Source organism: Apteryx mantelli, chromosome 35 (assembly GCF_036417845.1).
Source record: "Apteryx mantelli isolate bAptMan1 chromosome 35, bAptMan1.hap1, whole genome shotgun sequence".
NCBI lineage: Eukaryota > Metazoa > Chordata > Aves > Apterygiformes > Apterygidae > Apteryx > Apteryx mantelli.
In genome coordinates this window covers 1200324-1224629 of record NC_090012.1, presented here as the reverse complement: position 1 = coordinate 1224629, position 24306 = coordinate 1200324, and the positions used below count along the sequence as shown (strand labels likewise).

Genomic DNA, 24306 nt, shown 5'->3' with positions numbered 1-24306 from the left:
CCGGCATGTGCTCGTCAAGGTAAATCCCGGTGGCGGTGAAGAGGCGGCCGGCTCCGGTGCGGGGTCGTCGGCCCGGCCGGGCGCTCCAGCACTGCTCGCTTTCCCTCCAGATCCCTTGCGCTCCCGCTTCCACTGCGGAGCGCCGCTCCTCTTTCTCTGCCTCGTCTGCCGCAGCGGCTTGTCCTCGGGCCACCGGCCTGGATCAGGAATAGCGCAAAGGCAGTGGAAGCTTTCTCACTTTGCCATCTGCCGTTAAATAATCTGCTTTCGGATGAATTGGCTGGCTAGGGAATAACTTTTGTAATAAAGAGCAGGTCGGTTTTGCTGTAAGCATTACACTTTGTTGGGAAAAGGTTTTAAGATACTTGGTGTTGCTTGATTTGGGTGAACGTAATCACAGCGTTGATAATGCCAAAATTGGGTGTTAAATCTGGAAGTCCAGACTCTGGAGTTTGGTTACATTTACCTTGCCATGCAAGCAGTGTTAATTCAATTGTCCTGTTTCCTGTCGGCACTGTTCATTTTGCATCTCGCTGCACCCTGCTTTAATTGGAAGCAGAAGTTTGTATCAAACGAGTTTAAAAGCAGCGTCTCGGCCCTGTTGGAGCCCGGCGGCCGCGGGCGCCGCCGGGCCAGGCCGGCTCGGGAGCCGCGGACGCCCCTCAGGGATTTCGTCTCTGGAAATTTCAGCTCGCGTCTCTCCCGGACGTGCTTTAACAGCTGGCACGGCGGCTGGTTGGGAGCTGGCAACCACCACTGCCATCCTCACGCTTTCGCTTGGTTCGGTCTCCGCGTTTCGACAGTGGGAGTCATTCCCCTGGAGCCTGGTTGGTATAAATATAACAAAAAAGGGGAGGAGAGAAATAAATCACCTGTGACGTTTTCTGCCATGTGAGATTGCTTTTATTGAGGAGCTGTAAATTCAGTGGCATTTGTACAATAACCTGAACTTTTTGTAAAATAATTTTTTTTTAGAAAAGACTATTGAACCCTGTAGGAATAAGTGACAGCACTCCACTGACTGTAGCCACCATGAAATAAAATCACCAATCTTTAATCCATTAATATTTTTCCATCTGCCAGAGCTTTAAAAAAAAAGAATAATGCTCTAACTGAGATTGTAATAAACTGTAAATACTATTTCAGAGTTGAGGTTGTTGATGCAAATATGTATATACTGTATTGGTATTTTTACAATGACTGTTCTGTTGCATGGCTTTGTGTTTTTTCCTTTCCCCATCTTTTCTTTTTGTATCACACATTTGTCTTCCAAAAATGTCATTTATATTTCTCCTGTGAGCGCTTTAATCTTCTATAATTGTATTACTGCCATTAAAGGATGCAGTTATTTTAAAAGTGTCTGGTCTGTTTGGCTTGGGTATGAATTCGCTGTTTAGCAGTTGTTTCCCACCCGTTAGAGAACTGTGGGGACTGAAAGTAGCTGTAACTTTTTGTTTTCCCACACCATTAGCCAAGGACAGGGACCGTCTTCCCCTTTTCCCTTGTGACGCCCTTTCAGGAGGGCTGCTTGGCGTGGAGGTACCGCCGTCCGGGCGTCCGCGGGGCCTCGGCGCCGGCGCTGGGCAGCGGAGCAGAGCGGGCGGCTGGGGGACGGAGGCGAACGGGGGTCACGGGCCCCTCGCTGGAGGCTGCTGCTGGGCAGATGTTGCCCCTGGGCAGATGTAACCCCTGGGCAGATGTTGCCGTTCGGCAGATGTTAGTCACGGGCAGATATTGCCCCAGCACAGATGTTGCTGCTGGGCGGATGTTGCCCCCAGGCAGATGTTACCCTCGGGCAGGTGTTGCCACCGCCGGTGGCCCAGGAGCAGCCGCGTGCTCTGCCGCGACCCGGCCTCAGCTGCAGCCCGCGCGGGTGGCGTGGGGCCAGCAGCCTGCAGAGCCGGAGCGCTCCACACCCCGGCTGCGGCACCCAGCCGTGGCACCCCAGCTGGGAGCAGGTCCAGAGCGGGGGGGCCACGGCGCTGGGCGCCTCCTCCCTGCTGGGAAACGCATCCGGCTCTGCCGGGACGCCCTGGACCAGCCGCGGAGCTAGTGTGTGTGGGACCAGGGTGTGCTGGCGTCTTTGCTGACGACCTCGTTAGACTAATCGACCCGCTGTAGGAGCTAACGCAGCCCCCTGCGCGCCCCCCCCTCCGGGATGGGGGGAAGTGCGATATAAAGCTGCTCATCCTCTTACAGGGAAAGTGGGTCAGGAACGCAGGAATGTAATGAAGCTCAGAGCCGGGGGCAGATTAATGCCCCAGCACGGAGCAGCTGCACGCAGCAGCGCGGCTCTCGCGGGGCATCGGGGATGCCGGTGCCAGGGACACCGGGGGTCAGGCTGGGGCTGGGAGCTGGAGACAGGGGAATTTGGCGGAGCTGCAATCTTGTTTTCTGACACTTTTCCCATTGCACAAACTGGCAGAGCTGGGAAACCCAGGAGCCCCATCTCCCAGCAGCACGGCCGGGCCGGGGGAGGAAAACTCCCGCTGTTCCCCAAACCCCCCACAGCCCTGCTGCCACGCATGCATGCAGACACCTGGACATAGACACGCATGCATGCAGACACCTGGACATAGACACGCATGCATGCAGACACCCGGACACAGATACATGTGCACGCAGACACCTGGACACGGACACACGTGCACGCAGACACCCGCACACAGACACCGCGAGCACCAGCCGAGGTGCCAGTGGGTGCTGCAGGGTGCGAGTGGGTGCTCTGGGGTCGTGATGGGTACTATTGGGTGCTTTTGGGTGCCATTAGGTGTCCAGTCCTGGGAGGCTCCCTGGAGATGGGGTCGATGGGATGGGCAGAGGCAGGGCCCCGGGGCCGGGACTGGCTGCAGCAGGGAGAGCCTGAATGCTGCCCCCGTCCCCCGGCTCCGGGCGCTTCCTCTCGCTAATCTGCTCCACTCCTTCCATTCCCAGCAGGAAACCGAGGCCGCAGGGCCATTTATGGTAAAAACAAAAAAAAGATAATTAGGAATGGAGTGAGTGCAAGCAGGATGGGAGGGCGCGGGGTCACGTCCCTGGGGGGGTGGGGGGGGCACATGCACAGACACGAGTGTGCACGGACATGAGCGTGCACGGACACGAGCGTGCACAGACATGAGCACTGCGCCCAGCCATGGGCAACGCGGATGCAGCCAGCAGAGCCGGGCCTGAGGATTGGGGGACCCCTGACACCGGGGTCGGGATTCACGGGCCATGTGGGCCACGTGGGGTGCACGGGGTCTCGTGCGCGGGATCTGGGGCTTGCAGGGTCTGGCACACGCGTGACCTGCACCATGCGCTGCCGCCCCCTCGCAGGGCCTCGCCGCAGCCATGCTGCCCACACGCCGGGAGCTGCCAGGGCCGGCCGCGGGGCCGCGCAGCCGCCGACCCGCCGTGCTGGCCAAGGCGCCCGCCTGCCCGGAGAGCTCGCGCTGCGTCAGGGCCACCGGCCGTGCCGGTGCCGCACGCTCTCAGGCGAGGTGGTCAGCCCGCCACTGGGCGACCTCGGCACAGCGCCCACGCGGGGCTGGCTCGTGCCGGAGCCGCGTTCGGGGAGCGCTCCTTCCCGCGGGGCCGCCACGACCTGCTGCCTGGGCTGGGCCAGCAGCCGCAGGGCCCCGGGTGCTGCCGCCACTGCTGGAGCGCCATGTCGCTGCCCGTCTTCGGGGCGGCCCCCGGCGGCCCCCTGCCCTGCTCCGAGTCCCTGCCGGGCTTCGACCTGGACCTGGCGCCTCCATCCTCGACGACAGGCTGCACATCATGGATGGCTACGAGCTGCCCGCTGCTGAGGCCCCGTAGAGCCACCATAGGGAGCACACGTGGCTCCAGCCGGGGGACCTCAGGGAACATTTGGGGCGGCCCCCTGCCACGGCCAGTGGAGGTTGGGGTGTGCAAGCACGCGCCTCTGTCCCTGTGCATGCACCCGCACATGTGTGCATTCATGCACACACACACGCGTGCACCCACTGACACGTGCAGCATCCACGCAGGGGCACAGCGACGCTGCCCAGCTGCGGCTCTTGCCACGTGGCTCCGGCCGCCCCACGGATTTCTGCCGCGTGGCGGGGACCTGGGACCCTTTGCCATCAGGGCGTTTGGGCTCTTCAAAGGGGAGCGGGCTGAGCCCCTGGGCACCCCGCTGCTCCTGGCCCTGCGCAGACCCCCACGGCCCTGTGAGCGCCTCCCCATGGGGTGCAGGGGCCCTGCTCGGGCTCAGCCCCATCCCCAGGGTGGCCGCGCAGTGCCATGAGCCGCTCGTCCCCCCCTCCAGTATCGCCTCCCACACCGTGGGAACGTGGGCGGGATGGGGGCGGGTGGCACTTCCTGGCCAGATGTTCCCAACATCTGGATTCCTCTATAAACAGTCACGAGGGGGTGGGCCAGGCTGTGGCCATCCATCAAGGGCTGAGACCGGGGCAACTCGGGGCCGCGGTGGCTGGCCCGGCCTCGCACGCAAGGAGGCTGAGCAGCGCCTGGTGCGGGCTGGCACCGCCACACAAAGGCGACGGGATGGGGAGGCATCGCGAAGGGGACGGGCACTGCCGAGCTCCCGGCCTGCCCGGGACGGCTGGCCCCCCCCTTCCCCAGGGCAGCTGCCCTTGCTGGGGGGCACAGGGCTCGGGGGGGGGGGGAATGCGGGGTGCGATGCCCAGTGCAAGGGGGGAAATGTGGGGCACAATGCCTTGGTGCAAGGGGGGGGGAAATGCAGGACACGATGCCCTGGTGCAAGGGGGGCTGGCAGAGCTGGTTCATCCCGTGGCTGCCGGATGGAAAAGCTGGAGCGAAGCTGGCAGCCGCTGCTGGGGCCGTGGCAGCTCCTGCCTAAATAAGGAGCCGGCGGCAGCGGGGGCCCAGTCTGCCCCCGGTGCCCCGAGCCTGGTCCGCGCACACGGCTGGGGCCGTGGCTGCCCCAGCACCAGGCGGGTGTGTGAGGCCTCCTGGGACCCCGCGGAGCTGCCCCACGGGCGCCCCCAACCCGCCTTGCCACCCCCCAGTCGCAGCCCAGCCCAGGGGGTGCAGCGAGGCTTTATTACAGCACCAGGCGCCCAGCAGGGGCAGCAGTTCGTGGAGATTTACAAGGGGCCGGGGGGGCCCGGAGGGTTTAAATACTGTACAGCAGGCCGGGCCGGGGCTCGGCTGCGGGCGGCACGGTGGGGGCCGGCGCAGCCGCTCCGGGTCTGGCGGCGGCCGGGTCAGGGCTGTGGCGGAAGGGGGTCCTCGGGGCTGGGCCGCTGCAAGAGCTGCTGCTTCTGCAGCCCCTTGAGCTGGTCGAGCAGCTCCCGCACGAAGTCCTGCGTGGGGGGGAATGAGGGGCTCAGCGCCGCACCAGCCCCACCACACATGATCTCTCCCTGCGCCCATCACCAGGGCCTCTGGGCAGGGGAACAAGGGGCTCAGCGCCGTGTCAGGTCCCACATGCCCCCTCCCCAAACACAACACCCCCCCACACGCCCATCACCGGGGTGTCTGGGCAGGGAGGCGAGGGTCTCAGCACCCCCCGGGCCCCACTGCCCCTCTTCTGCTGCGCGATCTCCCCCCCCCCCCCCTCCCCGGCGCCCATCGCCCCGGCGCGGCTGCGTCCCCGTCGCCTGAGGCCGGCGATAAGCGTGGGCCCGGGAGGCGGCGGGGCCCCCCCGCGCCCCGCAGGAAGCGGAGCCGAATGCTTTTGCCTTTTAAAGGCCGGATCGCGGCGGCCGGGGCCCCCCCGTCCCGTCCCGTCCCGTCCCGCCCCGCCCCGGGCCGCCCCCGCTCCCGGCCCCCCCGGGGGGCCGCGCCGCCGCGCCGGCTCTCACCTCCGTGTCGTTGTCGCACGACCTCAGGATGCCCTGGGGGGAGAGGGGAGGCGAAGGGAGCTGAGCCGGCCCCGGGGGGGTCCCCGCAACCCGGGGGGGGGCCCTGGGGGGGTCCATTCCCAGGGGGTCCCCTCACCCTGCGGGTCCACACACCCGGGGACACCCCACGCCCTCGGGGGGATCCCTGCATCCAGGGGGGTCCCCAATGCCCCCGGGGGGGTCCCCGCGCTGCCGCCCACCTGCAGCTTCTGGGCTCTCTCCTCGTCCGTGTCCAGCTCCAGCAGCTCGTCGATGTTCACCTCGTCCGGCATCTCGGCCTCCTGCGAGGGGGCGGCGGCGCTGGGGGCGGCGGGGCCGCGGCCGCGCTGCCTCCCCCGGGCCCCCCCGGCGTGTCCCCGACCCCTCCGCGTCCCCCGGGTCCCCCCGGGGGGCTCAGCGTGTCCCCAGCCCCTCCGCGTTCCCTGGGTCCCCCCGTGCTCCCGGCGCGTCCCAGTCCCCTCCGCGTCCCCCGACGTGTCCCCGTCCCCTCCTGTGCCCGGAGCATCCCTGAGCTCCCGCGGGGCCCGCAGACATCTGCCGCGGCCCATCTGGCCCGGGGGGGGCCGGGGGGGGGCCGGGGCCGCCCCGCGCGGGGGTCGCGCAGGCGGCGGGGCCGCGCCAGGGCCCCCGGGGCGACCCCGCGCTCCCCCCCCCGGGTCTTCTCCCCCCCCCCCCCCGGGGCCGCTCCCCGCTCGCTCCTTTCATGGAGAGGTTTCGGCCAAAGCGAATTTCCCATTTTTACGGGCTGCGGGCGCTGCCTGCGGCGGGGCCGGGGCGGCCGGGGGCGGCGCAGGGACCCCGGACACGGGCCTCGCCGGGGGGGCCCGGCCCCGAGACCGATCCCCCCGCGCCGCGCCCCCCCCCAGGCTGGGCCAGCGCCGGCACCGGGGGTCCCCGCGCCTCCCGGCCCCGGAGCGCCAGATCCGGCCCCGGCGAGGAGGGGGGCTGGATAGGGCCGCCCCCCCCCCCAGGACCGGGACGTCCCTGGGGACGCCTGGGCCCCTCCGCCGCGGGGCTGCGGCCGGTGCCCCGGGGGGTCTCCAGCCGGTGCCGGTGCTGGTGCCCCAGGCGCTCTTCCTCCGGTGCCGGTGCCCCGGGGATGCTCTCCACCGGGCCGGGGCCGGTGCGGGCGCTGTGCAGCCGGGCCACGGCCGCGCGCCCCCCTCCAGCTGCCGGTGCCGGTGGCGGGTCCGCACCTACCCGCCCGCGGTAGAGCTCCTCGAGGCGCCCGTCGATCCACTGCTCGGTGTCGAGGCGCCGCTGCAGCTCCCGCCGGTTGTACTTGACGGTGACCCGCGCCTGGCGCCGCTGGAGCCCCGGACTGCGAGCGGGCTGCGGCCGCCGGGGCCCCGGCGAGCGCCCGGGCGACCCCCGCCCCAGCCGCCGCCCCACGCGGTTTGCCGCCATCGCTGGGGTCGCGCCGCCGCCGGCGCCGCCGCCTATACCGGGGGGGCGGGGCCAAACGAGGGCGGGGCCTCGCCCGGGGCGGGGCCGGGCCACGCCAGGACTATACTGGGGCGGGGCCACGTGGGGGCGGGGCCTTGCTGGGGGCGGGGCTGGGCTATACCAGGGCTATGCTGGGGGTGGGGCCAGGAAGGGTGGGACTGTGATGGGGTGGGGCCTCACCTTGGGCGGGGCCAGGTGGGGCTAGGCTATACCAGGACTATACTGGGGGGCAGGGTCTTGCTGGGGGTGGGGCCTCGCCAGGGGGTGGAGCCACATGGGGTGGGCCTGGGGGTGGGGGATATACTGTTTTGGGGGTGGGGCCTGCCTGGGTGGAGCAGGACCATGCTGGGAGGGGGTGGGGCTTGGTGGGGTGGGGATATGCCAGGGTGTGGCTGGGTGGGGTGGGGCTATGGGGGGTGGAGCCTCACAGTGCAGGGCTACACCAAGGTTGGGAGGGGCTAAACCAGCGTGGGACCACATTATACTGGGGTGGGTGGTACAAGGGTGGGGCTTATTGGGAAAGGCTATACTGGGCCATGTTGGGGCGGGGCCATGTTATACTGGAGTGGGGGCGGGGCACACCAGGCAGGGTGGGGCAAGGGGGCGGGGCCTCGCTATGCCAGGACTGGCCCAGGGAGGGGTGTGAGGGGATCACCGATGGTCTTGGCCTTGCACCCTATAGGTCCCTGCCCCCTATAGTGCCCTATAGTGCCTAAGTCCCCTATAGCTCCCATAACCCCTATAGCACTCTATAGAGTCTCACTCCCTCTGTCCTCTATAGCATCCTATAGTGCCCTATAGCACCCCAAAGCTCCCTGTCCTTGATGGATACCTACAGAACCCTATAGCACCCCATAGTCCTTCATCCCCTATGGCCAACTACAGCACCCTCGAGCATCCCATACCTCCCTGCCTTCAATGGCCACCTATAGTGCTCTACAGTGCCCTATAGCCCCCTCCCCCTAGCGCCATATAGAGCCCTACAACCCCCTATAGCACCCTATAGGGCTCTCTGGCGCCCTCTGGCGCCCGGTCCCCAGTGGGCTGTGCCGGCATCTGGGGTGGGGCGGGGCGCGGCGGGGAGGGGAGGGGCGCGGCGCTGCGCTCCGATTGGCCGGGAGCGGTGAGTGGGCGGGGCTCCCCCCGGCGGAACTGGGCCGGGAGGGGCGTGGCCCACCTGCGTGACGCGGCGGGGCGGGGCGGTGATTGGCGGCGGGCGGGGCGCACCTGTGTGACGCAGCGGGCGGGGGGCACCTGTGTGACGGGGCGCGGCGCGGCGCGGCGCGGCGGCGAGCGGCCATGGCTCCTCGGCGCCTCCTGCTGCTGCTGCTGCTGCCGGCGGCCGCCGCGCTCGGCCCCGAGCCGGGGGCGCTCCGCGTGCCCGGTAACGGCTGGCGGCCGCGGCCCGGGGAGGTCTGGGGGCCCTGCGGGGGGGGGGCCCGCGGCCTTGGGGGGCTCTGGGGGGGGCCCGGCCCGGAAGGGGGCCCTGCGGGGCCGCGGCCTTGGGGGCTCTGGGGGCCCCTTGGGGCTCCGGGGGGGCCCGGCCCGGGAAGGGGCCCTCCGGGGCGATGGCCCTGGCGGGTCTGCGGGGGCCACGGCCTGGGGGGGCTCTGGGGACCCCTTGGGGGAGCCTGAAGCGTCTGGCCCTGGGTCTTCGTGGGGCGATGGGCTTGGGAGGGGGGTCTGCGGGGGCCGCGGCTTTGAGGGGGCTCTGGGCCCCCCGGGGGGGGGTCGAGGCGGCTCTAGGCCTCTTCTCCAGGAAGAGTTTCTGTTCTTTCTTTGTTGCTTTTTAAACCTGCCTAGTTTGTTCCCCGTTTGGGAAAGAGGGGTGGGAAAAGCTGCTTTTGAGTCATGCTGGTGCCTTTGACAAAGCCGATGGGGGTGTGTGTGCGGGGGGGGGGGGGGGGTTGACCCCCAGGAGCCGCAGCACAGCTGCTCCGCGAGGCTGCGGCCTTCCTCGGACTATCGGGGCGGCCTCACCCGGCGCCGTTGGACCGAGAGCGCGGCAGGGCACGAGGGGGGCACGGCACGGCGGTGGATCGCTGCAGGGCGGCTTTGCAGAGGCTCGGAGCGACACTGTGCGCATGAGTCACAGTGTTTGCTGAGGTCTGCGTCCCGGACATCCCCTTCCCCGAGCCCTCGGCGCAGCAGCTTTTCCCCCTCTCGAGCTGTAACCGCAGCCCCTCGCAGCTGCGCAAACGCTTTGTGCCATGTTCTCCAGGGTGTCTCGTAATGGAGGGGAATTATGGCTTGCAAGCGCTGCTTACGCCGCGGGGCAGGTAGAGGATTGCAGGGGGGTGGCCTGGGCCTCAGGGCGGCTTCCTTCCTCCGGGCAACGCGGCTCTGATCCGGCTTCCTGGTGAGGGCCCGGGACCTGCTGCTTCGGCAGATATCAAGCGCCAGTTTGGCTAGGAAGGGGCTCAGCTCAGGCCCTCGGCCTGGCCTGGTGTCTTGGCTTGTGAATCTACTCTTGTCTAATGCAAAAAGAGTAAATTTACTTGAAGGATTTGGTGCATAAGGTGTAAGGTTGCTAGGGATTTTCTGGCAGCCGTGGTTAAAATAGGGGCTAGGCTCTGCAGGCTTGGAGCTGTGAGCCGGTGGCTGCGGCAGTGACAGGGCTGTTGCGTAGCTGCGTGAGGCTGTGGGTGACGTTCGAGTGGAAAAGGACTCCAGCGCCCTGGGACGCGGAGCAGCCCTTGGTTCAGCTTCGCAGTGTTTACATGAGGAGAGTTGGCTCCTGAGCACTTCAGGTGCAATTAGTGGTGGCGGTTTCATCAGGCTCAGAGGTCGCCTTGACCTCTCAGGACCCAGTTTGGGAGTCCCCGTGCTCCTCCGCCTCTGCATTTCTGGACTTTGATTTGGGGTAATTCATTGCCATGGTTTTGGTACACTCGGCCTCGCTTGGTCATCAGACCCCGTGCAATGTGCTGCCGTCCTGCCGCGGGGACGTGCTGTGTCCTCCCTGTCTGGCCGGAGCCGCCGCCGAGGGCAGGCGCCCGCTGCTCTCCCTGTAGCAGAATCTGGCCCGGGATTAGCCCTGTTCCCAGCTCCCTGTCCCATGGGAGAAACTGGCCCAGAGAGCGGCCGGGGCCTTGAGGGACAGGCGCTCGGTTGGTCAGTGCCCTCAGATCTCTCTCTGCAGCAGTAAACAGGAAGCAACTTGCACTTTTAAACTGGGCTGGGTTTGTTACAGACTCCTGGGTCCTCGGAGCTTGTTGTCCCTGCGTGGAGCAGCGGAAGTTCCCCAAGAGCCGGCGGCTCCCAGGCGCTCGGCAGCGCCCACGGGGCGGCTGGGCTGCGCCCCCAAGCAGCCCCTGCTCTCTTCCCTCTATAAGCTCACCGTCTGGGACTGCGGAGCAGAACATGCTGCAAACCGGATCCAAGGCAAACAAAAGCGTGAAACCAGCCCCGTCGCTTCCGCGTGGTCTTGTGCCAGTTTGCCAAGGCGGGCTGAGTCACAACCCCTTCTCAAACTGCGATTACTCACCTGCCAGCGCCGCCCCGCTCTGACCTGCCAGTTCCCCTCTCCCAGGCAGCTGGAGCCTGACAATAGATGTTTAAAGAGGAGGAACTGGAGGATGCGGGGCCCAGCCCTGTAACTTGAGCCCCTCGCAATAAAGAATTGTCTTGTTCTGTTTGCATCTAGGGGGGAAGGAGGCCTGTGAGGAGGCTCGTGGCAGCTCCCTGACGCCTGCGCTTCCCATCCCCGCGCAGTGCGGTGGGTTGTCGGCAATCCCACGAGCCCCCCTTGCCAGGGAGTCTGGGGGGGAATCTGCAGCCCGGGGAGCCGGCCTGGCCCGGAGGGGGATTGGCAGCAGGCCCTGCTGAGCCCGTCCGACCTGTTCTGGGCGAGCCGTTTGCAAGGCGCCTGAGTCACCGGGGAGCGAGTCCTGCCCCGGCTGGAAGGGCTGGTGCTGGGGCTGCGTGCATGCAGGGAGGGTGCGTGGGAGCCCGGCTTCCCCCGCGCCGCAGCCCCGCTGCCCTCCTGCCATTTGTGCTCAACAATAGCTGCGAGCCGGCTGAGCTCATGTTCTCCGACTTCCCCGGGCGCCGCTGGCTGGAGCCAAAGTGTGCTCGCCAGATGTTTGGTCCAGGGGATGCGACGCCATACGGAGCTTTGTTCTGGCAAGGGGAGCCGCTTTCCCCTGCAGCCCCGTTGGCTGTTGGGGGACTTGGCCTCCTTCAGTGAAGAAGCTAGGTGGAGATGTTGAGCTTCTCTGTTGTGCTTCTAAAAGAGCAGTTTGCACGGAGGACAGCAAACAGATTTGGCTTTTCTGCCTCTTTCAAAGCCAGAAACGCATCTTTTTTTAATGCGTTGCATCACTTTTAAGTTAGGAAATCAGGTCCCATCCGGATAACGTTCCTGGAGTGCTGCACCTGGAGCATCTGTAGCCACGAAACACAGCGGAGGCAGCAGGCCTGAGGCAGCTGGGTCCCACCAGCTCTTTGTGCCAAGCAAGTCGTGGTGGGCACCAAGCAGGCATGCGGAGGGTTGGTCCTGCCGTGCAGGGGGTGGGGAGGACGCAGAGCGGAGAGAGCCCCCGAAACCTCCCTGTGCAGCTTATGGCTGCTCTAAACCCGGGAAAGAGAAATCTCCTGACCTGGCCGGGTGTGATCCTGCTGCCCTTCCCCTGCTGTGACCCATTTGCTCTTCCTGCCCTGCAATCCTGCTCGGGGCAGTGCCGCTCCTCGGCCCGCGCCGTCCGGTGCATGTCCGGGTGACGCGGGGCTGCGCGCGGACTTGGGCACTCGGCCCCTTCATCTTCCAGGCGTCTGGGAGCTCGTGGGGCTGGCGGACGGGGGAGTTTCGCAACGCCGCTCCATGGGGGATTTCAGTAAACAGGCCCGGCTTTGTCTAAGCTGGAAGTTTCTGGCTCTTTGGTTTATTGTTGTCTCCGAGTGCCCTGGCTTCTGCAAGCTTAAGGTGGACTTCCTTTGGCTCTGCCCCGGAGGAGGGGGGTGTTGCTGTTCGAGTCTTGCTTCGTTCTCAGCTGAGTGGCAGCGGCGGCAAAGTGGGGAGCAGGGAGCCACCTGCGCGGTGTCTAACTGGGGGAGCTGGTCGTGACCTTGAGCCTTGGCTTGTAGGACCGCGATGGCTCTCTGGGTTCCCGTGCTGCAGTGAAAGGGGGTTTCCGCCTGCGTGGGCACCCGCACGATACTTGGGGCTCATCGTCCAGCCCCTACGGTAGCGCGGGCCACCAAGTTAGCCTGGATGCCGTTTGGGAGGAAAATCGGCTTTCTCGTTCTGCCTTTAGCCTTTCAGAAGGGGTCCTTGAGGAGGCCTGGCCGTGAAGCCATAAATGCCTTCCTGGCAGCCTTCCCCCTTTCCAGTCATGTCCTGGCTCTCCTGAGCTCCAAGCACAGAGTGTTTTCCTGGAGCCTTTAGACAAATCTGTGCTGGCTGGAGCATTGTGTCCAGAGCGAGAAGCAGGAAGGTCTGGGGTGTGCGTGCGTTCCCTCCCGAAACGGAGCAGAGGAAGTGCTCTATAAATAACGGTTACTCGGACGTCAGAAAGCTCTTTGTGGGGTGCCCGCGAGTGCGTGCGGGGATGCCGAGCTGTCTGTAGCTGGTGCGGAAACTCCGGCTGGTCGTCTAGCGTCGTACTTCCCCCGGCTCGCGTCGAGGGGGTTTGGTGTCGATTCAGTAGTGCTGCGGTTGGTCGCTGACAGCTTTTTTTCTCCTTTCCTCAGAGCACTGCCTGCTGCCTAAGGTGGTTGGGAGATGCCGGGCTTCCATGCCACGGTGGTGGTTTAATGCCACCAGCGGCTTGTGTCAAAGCTTCGTCTTTGGTGGCTGCAACGCCAACCTCAACAACTTTGTGACGGAGCAGGAGTGCCAGGCGAGCTGCGCCCGGAGCGGGGGTGAGGCTGCGGGCCGGCACCGCGGTGGGCCGGGGCCGGGGGAACACGCTGCCTTTGCGAGAGGTCTCCCAGCTCCGGCGTGGCGTGGGGTGCGTGAGGAGCCCAGGGAGTTTGCGTGCTGCGTGGCAGCCAAGCCGCTATCGCCACGGGCCTGGAGCGGGTAACGGTAGCCGCGGTCAGGCTCCGGGGGAGCGGACCTGCCTTTGCTGCGTGCCTGGGTGCCCACCTCTGGGGTTAGAACAGCCTGTTTTGATCGGAGCTGGAATGGAAGGTGGTCCTGCTTGTACCATCCTCCTTCAGCTTTGCCTGCCTCCCTTCAGGTTGGGCTGGGTGGGAAATTAAGGAGAGAGCAAAGAGCAGCAGGAGCAGACACAGGATGCAATCTCCGCTTGCCATTGAGAGGCCCAAGGCCGTAGTGTAAAGTGCAGATTGACTTTGCATCAAGCAGCACCTTTACCTTTGGCTTCATGTCCCTTTGGTCAGGTTCTCCTCAGCTTCCTGCAACCTTTTGACATGACCAGTGCAGTGGGGATGGTACAGGGTTTCTGCTCTCATGTTGCCCCCGAAAGGCCCAGTGTCAGGACCCCCAGGTCTTCCAGTAACAGCCACAGAGCAGCCTTGGGTCATCCCAGCGCGGGGTTTGCCTATCTTGCACCAGAGTGACCCGTGTGCGCGTGTGCTTTCCAGGAGAGAAAGACTCCAATGAGATCCTGCTGCCCAGCAGAAAAGTGGACGGCCAGAAGGCAGACGGTACGTGGGCTGGCTGGGACCGTCCCTGGGGAGTGACCCCGAGTGCTTTGCCCCCATAGCTGTGGGCGATCGGGAGGAGCGCAGGGCCCTGCTGTTCCTGCCTGTCCTCCTGGGGGAGGAACAGCCCGGTGACCTTCCAAGGAACCAGGAAATCCCCGCAGCGGGAGCCTGAGGTGTGCCGCAAACCCGCTCAGCTGCTCGCGGCTGTCTGCCGCTCTGCAGCAGGGCCCATGTTCCCCGCTCGTGGTTTGGGGCTGGGCCGTGGCGCCCGGGCCGTGGGCATGTCCTCCCCTGCTGGCAGCTGCTCCATCCTGCTGGGGGAAGAGTCCTCTCTCTGCTCCCCGCTTCGGGGCCCTCCTCAGCTCTCCTGGATGCAGCACTGTGCTGCTGCGCCTACTGCCCCCGTGACTCCAGCCTGTGCTGCCCGGGGATGTCCCTTCGCGTCCTCTGCCGGGATTCGGCTTGGGATGGTTTCCGAACGAGTCTGGCTCTGTGTGTTTGACCCACAACAGTCTTGTCTGACCTGCAGTTTCTGTTTGTTTCAGCTGCGAACAAGCCTGGACATCGTGCTGAGCAGGCCAATGACTCCTTCAGCTATGAAGGTTAGGTCCCACAGTGTTCTTCTGAGGCCTTCGATAGACATCCCTCCTTCCCTGGGATGGGCTGCGAGGCCAGATGCGGGCTGTGGGAGTGCTGCAAAGCGGATGCCAAGTTCCTTTCATCCCCCACCTTGTATGCTGTGACTAACAGGCTGGACACAGCCACCGTGGGGTGTAGTCGTGGTGCTTCTGAAAGGGAAATGCTTGTGTTACGGAGTGACCCAGCTGCTGGCTGAGAGTCTGAGCTGTCAGACCTCCCCTTCAGGAAAGGAGGGATACAAGGGACAGTGTTTGAATGAGGTGGGAGTTTTTTGGGGGGTAAACACATGCTCTGCTGTGTTCTGCCTTTGCAAAGCTGTAGAGCCTTCCCCACTTCTGCAGGGGTGCTCGGAGAAGGTCCAGCTCCTCGCCTGTCATGCTGAGGGGCAAAGGCAGAAGCGGTCCAGCAAAGTGGGCCCTGTGTAATGCCCTCTTGCCAGGATGTCTTCAGCTCAGGGCCGTGCAGCTCAGCCATTCTTAATGCTTTGTGGCTGTGAGTCCTGAGTCTCCTGGTGTTCAGAGGGGTGTTGGGAAATGCCCTGCTGCTCTGGGAGAAGCAAAGCTCCCCTGGTCCCTGTGCTCGGGTCTGTGCCCACCGTAACTGTGTGAACTGTCCGTCTCCCTCTTCCTGCCTGTCTCTCCACAGAGTTCTGCATGGTCCCCCAGGTGACCGGCCCGTGCCGTGCCTCGTTCTCCCGGTGGTACTACAGCCCAGCTGACCGCACCTGCAAGAAGTTCATCTACGGAGGCTGCCGGGGCAACAAGAATAACTACCAGAAGGAAGAGCAGTGCATGCATCGCTGCAGCCGGGAGCCAGGTGAGACGCAGAGATCCCTCCTGGGCTGACTGGTCTCCAGCAGGCTGGATGGGACCTGGGCAGTGGGATGTGCATCCCCTGAGCTGCTCTGGCTCTCCCCATTTGCCCTAGGCTCTTTCTCAAGCAGAGCCTTGAGCAAGTCTATTAATAACACACAAATCGGGGCTTTTTGAAGATGTCCCCAGCAGCACAAACCCAGCCGTGCTTGGATGCTGAGCTGGAAACAAGGGCATGCTCACAGCCTGTTTTTTCATTGCTCATGTGCCTGTGCTGGGTCTGCCATACTTACAGAGGGGAGAGGATGGGTCTGAACTGGGACAGGGGGCACAGAAGCCTCTTCCATGCCTGTCTGTAATGGTCATCTCACTCCTGTTCCCTTCCTTTCAGGAAAAAATGGTCCAGATTTTCATTCTGACCTCTCCACCAAAAGTGAGTGTCATCCAGCCCCCAACAGTTCCCCTGTGCCCCTCGTGCTGGCACCGCAGGGCTCCCCAGGCCTGTGAGCAACCTGGTGGCCAGTGCTGGGCTGGGGAACGTGGTCCAGGGAGAGGAGCTGGGGCAAAGCCCTGCAGTGCAGAGAGCTGTTGGCCCTTGCAGGTTGCTGCCTGCAGCCACGTGCCTGTTTCAGGCCTTGGGGGCGAGCATTGCCTCTCCCGTGCTTTCCTGAGCCCCCCAGGCCTCCTCCGGGGCAGTCCGGGCTCTGTAACCTTGCCTTGCTTTCCTCCCCAGCTATAGCTCTCGCGGTGCTGCTGGCCATCCTGGCAGCCATCCTGCTGGGCTACATGATCGACGTCTCTGTCAAGATGTGCAGGAAGAACCCAGAGCTGACAGCGGGCGCAGCCTGGAGCCCCCTGGACGACAAGGAATACCTGATGAGCAACGCTTACACGCTCTGAAGGCTGCTTGCTCCACAGCCCCCTATGGCTCGTGCTGAGCTGGGCCTGGGCATGTATATAATAGAGAATGGCCCCTGTGTCTGTCTCCAGAGAGGGTGAATTCAACCCTCGCATGCTGGGCTGCTAGCTGTAAACCTCTCGGGCTGGGTAGAGCTGTCTGAGGTGCATTTCAGGCACCTGGGCTCTGACTACACTCTCTTTTTCTTTTTCTTATTTTTTTGAAGGGGCGTTTTTTTTTAATTATTTTGTAACTAAATGATTGTTGTAAATCAATAGCGGAAGTCATGGGCATCTCAGATGGTGCCAGCAACCCCCTCCTGCCCCAGCACTCCACGCTCTGCCTCAGCCCCTGCACCCAAGTGCCTGCTCGAGGGGTCTCCTGCGGTGTTTCCTGCACCCACCGTGCAGTGCATTGAAGTGGGCACTGGTCTGGTCCAGCTTCCCTGCGGGTTTACCTGCTGCCTGGAGCTTGCCAGCACCCGAAGGTGGCTGAGACTCTGCAGAGGACCCTGTGCCCAGGCTGGTGGTGTCTGATACAGGCCTGCCCGTGGGTAAAAACACCAGCACGGCTCTGTGAGCACAGGATCCAGCCAGGCCTGGTCTCCCCTCTGCCACAGCAGCTCCTTCCCAGCCTGTGCTGGGGGGCTGCGTCCCCATGGCCTTAGGTGTGTCCAGACCCATCTCTGAGTGCTGCCCATGGGGGGGCTGTGACTTGCCCTCCTCTCCTGCTCATTGGGTTTCCTTGAGCTGCTTGGAGCTGGGCAGGAGCCCTGGGCAGCCCCCCAGCTGCTTTGGTGGGGTGGAGATGGGGACCAGCCCCCCTCTGGCTCAGCCCTGGGGCTGCCCCTGTCGGAGGTGCCTTAAACCCTGTCTGCTCCCACCGCTGCATCCTGAGCCTGGCAATGCCCCAGGTTGAGCCCGAGCCTCTGGGGCCTGCAGCAGTCCCTCCTCTGCTTTCTCTCAGGGGTGCTTCGGCCGGGGGATTTGTGACCATTGTTGATGTGTCTAATCTGTCTGGTCTAGTTTTTAATTTTTTTGTTGTTTTTTTACACATTAGAGGAATTTCTCTGAATAAAGGGAGATGTGAACCACCTTCCTCAGCAGTTCTGGCTTCCTCGGGCTGCCAGGAACTGAGCGGCCGGGGGAGCCCGGACGTAACCCCCAGCCTGGGGGAGCGAGAGGCGCCAGTGTGTGGATGTGAAGCTCTTTATTCGCTCGGGTTCTCCCCTGCCCTGCTGCTGCCTGGATCAGGTCCTCAGTCCCAACACTCAGGTGTCCGGGCTCCCGCAGGTGTCCTCGCACTGGGCTTGGGGGAGAAAAGGCTGCTCCGCTCGTCCCGGGCTGCACTGGGGGCACTGTTCCCAGTCACCCTCGGGGCCTCGCTGCCTCCGGCTCCCGGTGCTGTGCAGATGTTGGTCCTCAGTCCCATGGGGCGATGCCACACTGGGGGGCAATGGCTCAGCTGGCGAAGATGTAGAGCGCGTGTCCGGGGTCGGCGAGGAGCACCCTGGGCCGGGAGGGGAGAGCAGCCGTGAGCGGCGCCTGGCCAAGGTGTCGGGGCCGTGATTAGCACAGGGCTGGGCGCCATCCCCGAGCTGTCGTCCGGGAGCTGCCAGGACCTGCTGGCTCAGTGAGATGGTGGCAGCGGCGCCTCCCTGCCACAGGGTGCTCCCAGGTGCTGGTTTTGGGGAGGGAGTGGGGTCCCTGCCCCCTGTATTTGCCCCCCCCCAGCCTCACCGTTCGCCCCAGTGGTAAAACGCCCGGTCCTGGTAGAAGTTGCACAGGAAGAGCCACACGCTGATGGTCTCCATCCAGAAGATGACGAAGAGGAACCAGACGGAGGAGAGGAGGAAGAGCTCGCACGCCATGGTCCGGGGGGGGGCCTGTGGGGGGTCAGGGCCAGGGCAGGGCTGCTTTGGGGCCAGATCAGGCCCCTTTTGTGTGTGGTGGGGGGGCCTCTGGGCTGGCTCCATGCATTGCCCCCAATGCACCCCCCCTATTGCACTGCCCCCCCCTCCCCCGTACTCCCAAATGCACTGTCTGTCCCTCAAGGCATGGGCCCTCCCCAATAGATTGGGGTAGTCCAATCTATCCCCAATTGCACTGTCCAGTACGACTCCCCCATTTCACCCCCCCCAATACCTGCACCTCAGTACTCCCCATTGCACTGCCCCCATAATGCATGTCCCCCCTGCAAACACCCTCCTGTTGCACACCTCCCTCACAGCTCCCCATTTCACTGCACCCCATACTCCCCATTGCACTGCTCCCATGCACTGCCCCCCAAAGCAGCAGCCCCCATTACACCCCCTCTGTTGAACTGCCTCCAGTACAGGCCCTCCCCAAAACTCACCAGTGCACTGGCTCCAATACATGACCACTCCCATTCCACTGCCCCCATTTACCCCCCCCATTGCATTGTCTCCATGCACTGCCCCCCCCAAAGCACTGTCCCCAATACACCTCCCCCCATTGCACTGTCCTCAAATACATGCCCCCCCAATACACCCATTTCATTGCCCCCAATACACCCTCCCCCACTGCAAGCCCCCCAAAACATGACCCCCCATCACTGCCCCCAGTAGTCCCCATTGCACTGCCCCAATACATTGCACCCCATACACTCCCTATTGCACTCCCCCCCCCCCTTACACCTACCCCCCCCAATCCATGACCCCACCGTTGCACAGCCCCTTCCCCCGATACCCCAATTTCACTGTCCCAATACTCCCCAGAGCACTGCGCCTCATGCATTGCGCAACCCCCCCCCCCCCCAATATTCCCCACTGCAGCCTCCCTAACCCCCTCTCCGCCCCGTCTCACCGCGCTCCGCTCCGCTGCGCCGCGGCCGTCCTTCCCCGCCGGGCCCTAGCGCCGCCCGGACGCCTGGGCCCCCCTTTTTTTTTTTTTTTTTTTTTTTTTTTTTTGGGTGGGGGGGGGGTGGCGGCGTTAGTCCCGAGAGCGCTGGCGCCTTGCTCCTCGCGGGCCCCGGCCGAGCGGAGGGGAGGGAGGCGGCTGTTCTCCGGACGCCTGGGCCCCCGGCAGGGTAGCGGGGGCGGGGCGAAGCGCCCGGACGCCTGGGTCCTCTGCACGCCCCGGCGGGGGCTGCGGGGGTGTGTGTGGGGGGGTGCCCGGGGGGGGGGGGTCCGGGGCTGCCAGAGCAGGGTGCCCGGCCGAGGTTTCCACCCGCCCCTCCCCGGGCGGCCCAACCCGGCCCGGCGCCGCCCAGGGCAAAGTCCCCCTTCCGCAGCCATAAATGCAGCGAGCGGCCGGGATCTGGGATCCGGGATCCCTGGAGCATCCCCAGCCATGGACGGCGCCAAGCACCACCACGGGGACCACACCAAGAAGCACAAGGTAGGGCCCGGGGGGGGGGGGGACAGGTGCCCCTGGCACCCCATGGTCCAGGGACCCCCACAGCCCCGGGAATCCCCATGGTCCCCTGGACCCTATGGCTCAAGGACCCCAATGCTCTGGGCTGCCCATAGCACCAGGGACCCCCCCCCCCCCCCAATGACCAGGGACTGCAAAGTCCTGGGACCCCCCATGGCCCCAGCACCCCCAGGACCCCAAGGCCCAGGGACCCCACAACACCAGGACCCTTGCGGCCCCCTGGACCCCGTAGCCCAGGGACCCCATGGCCCAGGGATCCGATGTCTCCGAAGGGATCCTATAGCCTGGGCAGGGGCTTGGTGGAGCTGCCTACCCCATGACCCTGGGACCCCACAGCCCTGGATACCCCCCCACCCACGGCCCTGGGGACCCTGTCAGCAGCCCACAGCCCTGGGGCACCACAGACACTCCATGGCTCTCACCGCCTGTGTCCCCCCAGGACGGACACTCGTCTGACTCCAGCTCCAGCTCCAGTTCCAGCGATGGGGAGAAGGTAAGTAAGCAAGCGCAGACCTCCCCCCCCTCCCCCCATCAGGGCACAGCCCTGGCCCCCCCGTCCACCCACCCTCCCCTCTGCTCTCCTTGCAGCACCACAGCCCGGGCCACGAGCACAAGAAGAAGGAGAAACTGCACAAGAAACCCAAGGACAAGAAAAAGGAAAAGAAAAGCCACTGAGCAGGGCTGGGGCCCAGCAGTGCTGCTGGGGGCGATGGGGCAGCAAGGGGGCAGGGGAGGGCCCCGAGGCAGGGCCCAGCACCCCCCCAGGGCAGCACCACCCCTGCCCTAGCTGCTAATAAAGAGCTTGAATCCTGACTCCCTGCGTTGGGTGTGTAGTGGGAGGACCGAGGCCCTGACCGGAGTCCACGGGCCGGGGGGAAACGCCCCAGGCAGTGCCTGACTCACAGGGCCGGGCCGGGCTGGGGGGGGGGGAGATGCCCTATGGGGCGGCAGAGAGGGCAGCAGGGTCCGACGCCGGGGAGCTGCGTGCCCACGCCTGGATGGTGGCGGCTGTGGCAGGAGAAGCCCCGTCTGGTGTCGGCCGTTGCAGGGGCTGGCGCAACCCCCCATCCCGCGGGACTGAGCAGAGCCACACGCCCAGCACCGTCTCTTCTTTATTGACTGGTTGTTGCTACAGGCAGGGGGGCCGCGTGCTGGGACCGTGGCACCGCACGGCCCCTCAGCCACGGGAACAGGAGCAAGGAGCCACGCAGCACCCAGGGAGCACCCAGTACCAGCCCGGGCGCAGCAGAGAAGGGGCAGGGGGCCTCAGCCCCTCCCCAAAGCCTGCAGGGTTCAGGGCACAACAGCAGCTCCACGAGGGCTTTGACACAGCGTCAGGAGGAAGCGACCCCAAGCCCGGGTTTCTGCGTGCCTGGCCCTGCGCCACAGTGCACAGGAACCCCTGCTCCGGCCGACAGCTACATGCCTCTGCCCGAGGCGCCTGCCCACTCCCTGGGGCTCCTCGTGGAGCAGCTGCGAGATAACGCTGCAAAAAGGGAGGGGGCTCCCATGCCGGGCAGCACCCCTCCCCGCAGCCCAGCCCTGCTCCCCCCAGAGCTCCTGCAACTGCTCCCGCTGGTCCAGCTTCCAGAGACGAGTTGCTCATTTGCTTCCACGCTCAAAGGGGGCTCCCGCCCCTTCAGCCCCCATGCAGGGGGGCGCCGCTTCCTCCCTCCCCCCCCAGTGCACTAACCCCGCAGTATCTCGATACCAGAGGGCCCCACGGCAGTGCCAGACGCCAGGAGGCACCCGGCCCTCCTGCAGCCCCCCCCATGCAGAGATACTGCGCAGCCAACACACTCCGAGGGCCCCAGGCAGCATCTATTTAAGCAGGGCGGTGGGAGCGCGCCCCGGGCGGGCGGTGGGGCCAGCGGACGCCCCATCACCTGATGAGGTGGTAGGTGAGCCAGTACATGAAGAGCGGCTGCACGGCGGCAATAGCCATGGTGAGGTACATGCGCAGCTGGTTCTTGGCCCCCCGCACCAGCACCCCCTCGGCAGCCGCCTCCGACAGGATCTTCAGCCGCAGCGTCCTGATCTGGGGGGAGCAGAGGAAGAGGGGTCGGGCCCAGGTGGCGAACACGCGTCCTGAAGCCGCAAGCTGCACAGGTGGCCCGGAGCTCCCAGCGCAGGACGGCTGCACCGCACTGTGTGCCCATCCCTTACCATGAAGACGAAGATGCTGATGCAGCACCAGCCCAGCACCATGTAGTAGCCGGTCTTCCCAAAGAGCAGCCCGGACACGAGGCCCACAATCATCCTGCCAACAGCAAGAAATGGTGAGCGGGGCCAGGGTTGCGTGCCAGGCACACGGGAGCAGACGGCTTGGCCACGACCGCCGGGCTCCCCTCGCCGCCTGGGCACTCACCCCACGTATTTGTAGCCAGAGAAGGCAACGAGGTCGATGGTGGTGAGGTCGGTGTTCACGGTGACCAGGTAGAGGCTCAGCAGGATTGCCAGCACCTCCACGATCAGCCAGGCCAGGGCAGAGCTGGCCTGCAAGCCCAGGCTGTCAGGAGAGAACCTGGCAGCACAGAAGGAGAAAAGCTGTTCCCTGCGCCTCTGGCCAGGTGAGGCCTGCAAACCTCACGAGGTCCCTGCTGCTGTCGGCATCAGAGCGGCCCTGCTGCACCGACCCTCTGTGCAAACCAGCCCTGGGCGGAGGTGGCGCTGGCTGCCACGCGCTGTCCTCACCTGTTCTGCGTGCCCAGCGCTAACCCGGCCACCAGGATGTATGTGATGAAGGCCATGACTGGGAAGACAAGAGACGGGAACAAGAGCTGTGAGCACGCGCTGCCCGGAGACCCCGTGCCTCCCCCACTGCGGAGCTGCCAGCGCTGAGCCTGCCATGCTTGTCACACTGGCGCCGGAGGGCACCGAAGGCCTGTGGCTGAGCTAAACTCGGCCCTTTAAAGGTCTCGGCTGTGACATGAACCATGTGAAACAGGCAGACTGTGTTCACGTTGGTGCTGTGGGAAGCGCTGGGCTGGCTACGCTCACTCTAGAGAGGCCGAGACGTTTTACAGGGGACACAAAGGGAGAGCGCAGCCACCTCCTCCTCCTCCTCCTTCTCCTCCTCCTCCCCCCTTTGCAGCAGGCAGCATCTCAGGGTCCCTGGGCAGCAGCTGTGTTCAGGACAGAGCCTGGCTCCCATTGAAGCCGAGCACCCACTGTCCCACCAGACTTGGGGCAGCCCCAGCACCCCCAAACGGTGCCGAGCTTTGACACACATTTGGTCTCACACTGAGCCAGAGAGGGGCTGGGCAGGAGCTGTCAGCCTGCAGCGAGCAGCGGGGACTGGTCCCACGGGGCAGGACATACCTGGGATGTAGAGATCCGGCGCGTTGACGTCGAACCGGGGGGCCACGGGGGCATCCTGCTGGTACCGCACCTGCCAGTCCTGCGGGGAAGGTGCCGTTAGGGTGCCGGGGGCTGGACACCGCTGTGCAGGCAGCAGCCCGGCCCGGCCACCCCCCTCTCACCTGGTGCATGAAGGGGAAGACGAGGAGCCCCAGCTTCCTGCCCACGTAGACGGTGTCCACAGCGAAGTAGTACTTCAGCCGCCCCACGGGGACGAGGCGGTCGATCTGCAGGATGGGAGAAGCCATGAGGCACCTGGCACCGGTAACCAGCACAGGACCCCTCCCAGCGCCCCCCTCCCAGCGCCACTCACATTGCGGTCCACGATGTCACGGCCCTGGCTGGCCAGGCTGGTGCCGTAGGCCATGGCCAGGCTGGACACCGGCTCACCCAGGAAGGAGGCCGGCGGCGGGTACTGGGAGGCGGCGGGTGGCGGTGCCCCATAGCCCCGGCCCGGGGGGGGCCCGCTGCCCCCGGCTGCGCTGGTGTCGTCGAAGAGCGGGTGCGGGTCGGCCATGCGCGGCGGGGCGGCCACCGGCACCCGGCGCTTGGGGGCTGCGGGGAGAGCGGGCGTCAGGCCCGCGGGACCGGCGCTGGGCAACGGGCCGGGCCCCTCTCGGGTCCCCGGCCCCGGTACTGCCCCCCAACCCCGGTACCGGCCCCCTCACACCGCCCCCCCCCCCCATCTCCCAGCCCCGGTAGCCCCAGGCCCCAGCTCAGGCCCCAGCCCCGGTCCCAAACCCGGCTCCGACCCCTCGGCCCAGCCCCGGTCCCCCCAGCCCCGGTCCCCCCCCGGTCGCGGCCCTCCCCCAGCCGCCCCTAGCCCCTATCCCGGCCTCAGCCTCGGTCCCACCGCGCTCACGGTGCCGCGACGCCCCTTCGGGCTCCATCCCGCCGCCGCCGCCGCCGCCGCGCTTCCGCTGCCCTGGCGGCCCCGCCCCTCCGCGGGCGTCACGTGCCCCCGCGCCGCCGCGCCGATTGGCCGCTGCCCGCCGCGCCCCAGCGCGCCGCGCCGGAAGTCGTTGGCTCGGGGGACCCTCCCCCTCCCCTCGCACAGCTCCGCCGCCGTCGCCCGGCACGGTCAGGTGACCGGAAGCGCGCGCGTCACCTGTAAGTGGTGAAGCCAGGCTAGCTTGCCCGTCCCCAAGATGGCGGCGCCTGCCCGGTTGGCGGGGACCGCCTCGACGGCCACGGTGTCCCGGCGCCCGGGGAGGAGGGCAGCGGCAGCGGAGCGGGGCCGGGTGTCCGCAGGGCCGCGGGGCCACGGCAGCGGCCGGGCCCGGTGTCCCCAGGGCCGCGGGGCCACGGCAATG

The 24306-nt window shown here is 65.6% G+C and overlaps 3 protein-coding genes and 2 long non-coding RNA genes across 8 annotated transcripts; 2 read left to right on the top strand and 3 right to left on the bottom strand.

Moving 5' to 3' along the window:
• Positions 1-5009: 5009 nt before the first annotated feature.
• PPP1R14A (protein phosphatase 1 regulatory inhibitor subunit 14A) lies at positions 5010-7255 on the bottom strand. Of its 3 annotated transcripts, none has more exons than XM_067314551.1 (4): positions 7032-7255; positions 6032-6112; positions 5793-5825; positions 5010-5291 (listed from the first exon to the last, which is right to left on the bottom strand). In XM_067314551.1, exons 1-4 carry the CDS (start codon positions 7236-7238, stop codon positions 5193-5195), a joined length of 420 nt encoding a protein of 139 aa, XP_067170652.1. In that variant the 5' UTR covers positions 7239-7255; the 3' UTR covers positions 5010-5192. The 3 variants fall into 3 exon arrangements, with proteins under 3 accessions (XP_067170652.1, XP_067170653.1, XP_067170654.1); XM_067314553.1 differs by lacking the exon at positions 5010-5291 and adding an exon at positions 5312-5372; XM_067314552.1 differs by lacking the exon at positions 5793-5825.
• Positions 7256-8534: 1279 nt separating this feature from the next.
• Positions 8535-17333, top strand: SPINT2 (serine peptidase inhibitor, Kunitz type 2). Its single transcript, XM_067314438.1, has 7 exons — positions 8535-8661; positions 12969-13139; positions 13827-13889; positions 14435-14491; positions 15174-15344; positions 15732-15773; positions 16074-17333. Exons 1-7 carry the CDS (start codon positions 8577-8579, stop codon positions 16238-16240), a joined length of 756 nt encoding a protein of 251 aa, XP_067170539.1. The 5' UTR covers positions 8535-8576; the 3' UTR covers positions 16241-17333.
• A 99-nt stretch (positions 17334-17432) lies between these two features.
• On the bottom strand, positions 17433-19308 carry LOC106492581 (uncharacterized). The gene is made up of 3 exons (XR_010886714.1): positions 19064-19308; positions 17978-18123; positions 17433-17747 (listed from the first exon to the last, which is right to left on the bottom strand). It is a non-coding gene; the product is annotated as an uncharacterized lncRNA (long non-coding RNA).
• A 99-nt stretch (positions 19309-19407) lies between these two features.
• LOC106492582 (uncharacterized) lies at positions 19408-20446 on the top strand. The gene is made up of 3 exons (XR_001294028.2): positions 19408-19597; positions 20073-20126; positions 20222-20446. It is a non-coding gene; the product is annotated as an uncharacterized lncRNA (long non-coding RNA).
• A 286-nt stretch (positions 20447-20732) lies between these two features.
• Positions 20733-23949, bottom strand: YIF1B (Yip1 interacting factor homolog B, membrane trafficking protein). Of its 2 annotated transcripts, none has more exons than XM_067314435.1 (8): positions 23856-23949; positions 23307-23548; positions 23116-23220; positions 22955-23033; positions 22328-22385; positions 22002-22157; positions 21800-21893; positions 20733-21671 (listed from the first exon to the last, which is right to left on the bottom strand). In XM_067314435.1, exons 1-8 carry the CDS (start codon positions 23881-23883, stop codon positions 21516-21518), a joined length of 918 nt encoding a protein of 305 aa, XP_067170536.1. In that variant the 5' UTR covers positions 23884-23949; the 3' UTR covers positions 20733-21515. The 2 variants fall into 2 exon arrangements, with proteins under 2 accessions (XP_067170536.1, XP_067170535.1); XM_067314434.1 differs by having other exon boundaries at positions 23847-23948.
• Positions 23950-24306: the final 357 nt, after the last annotated feature.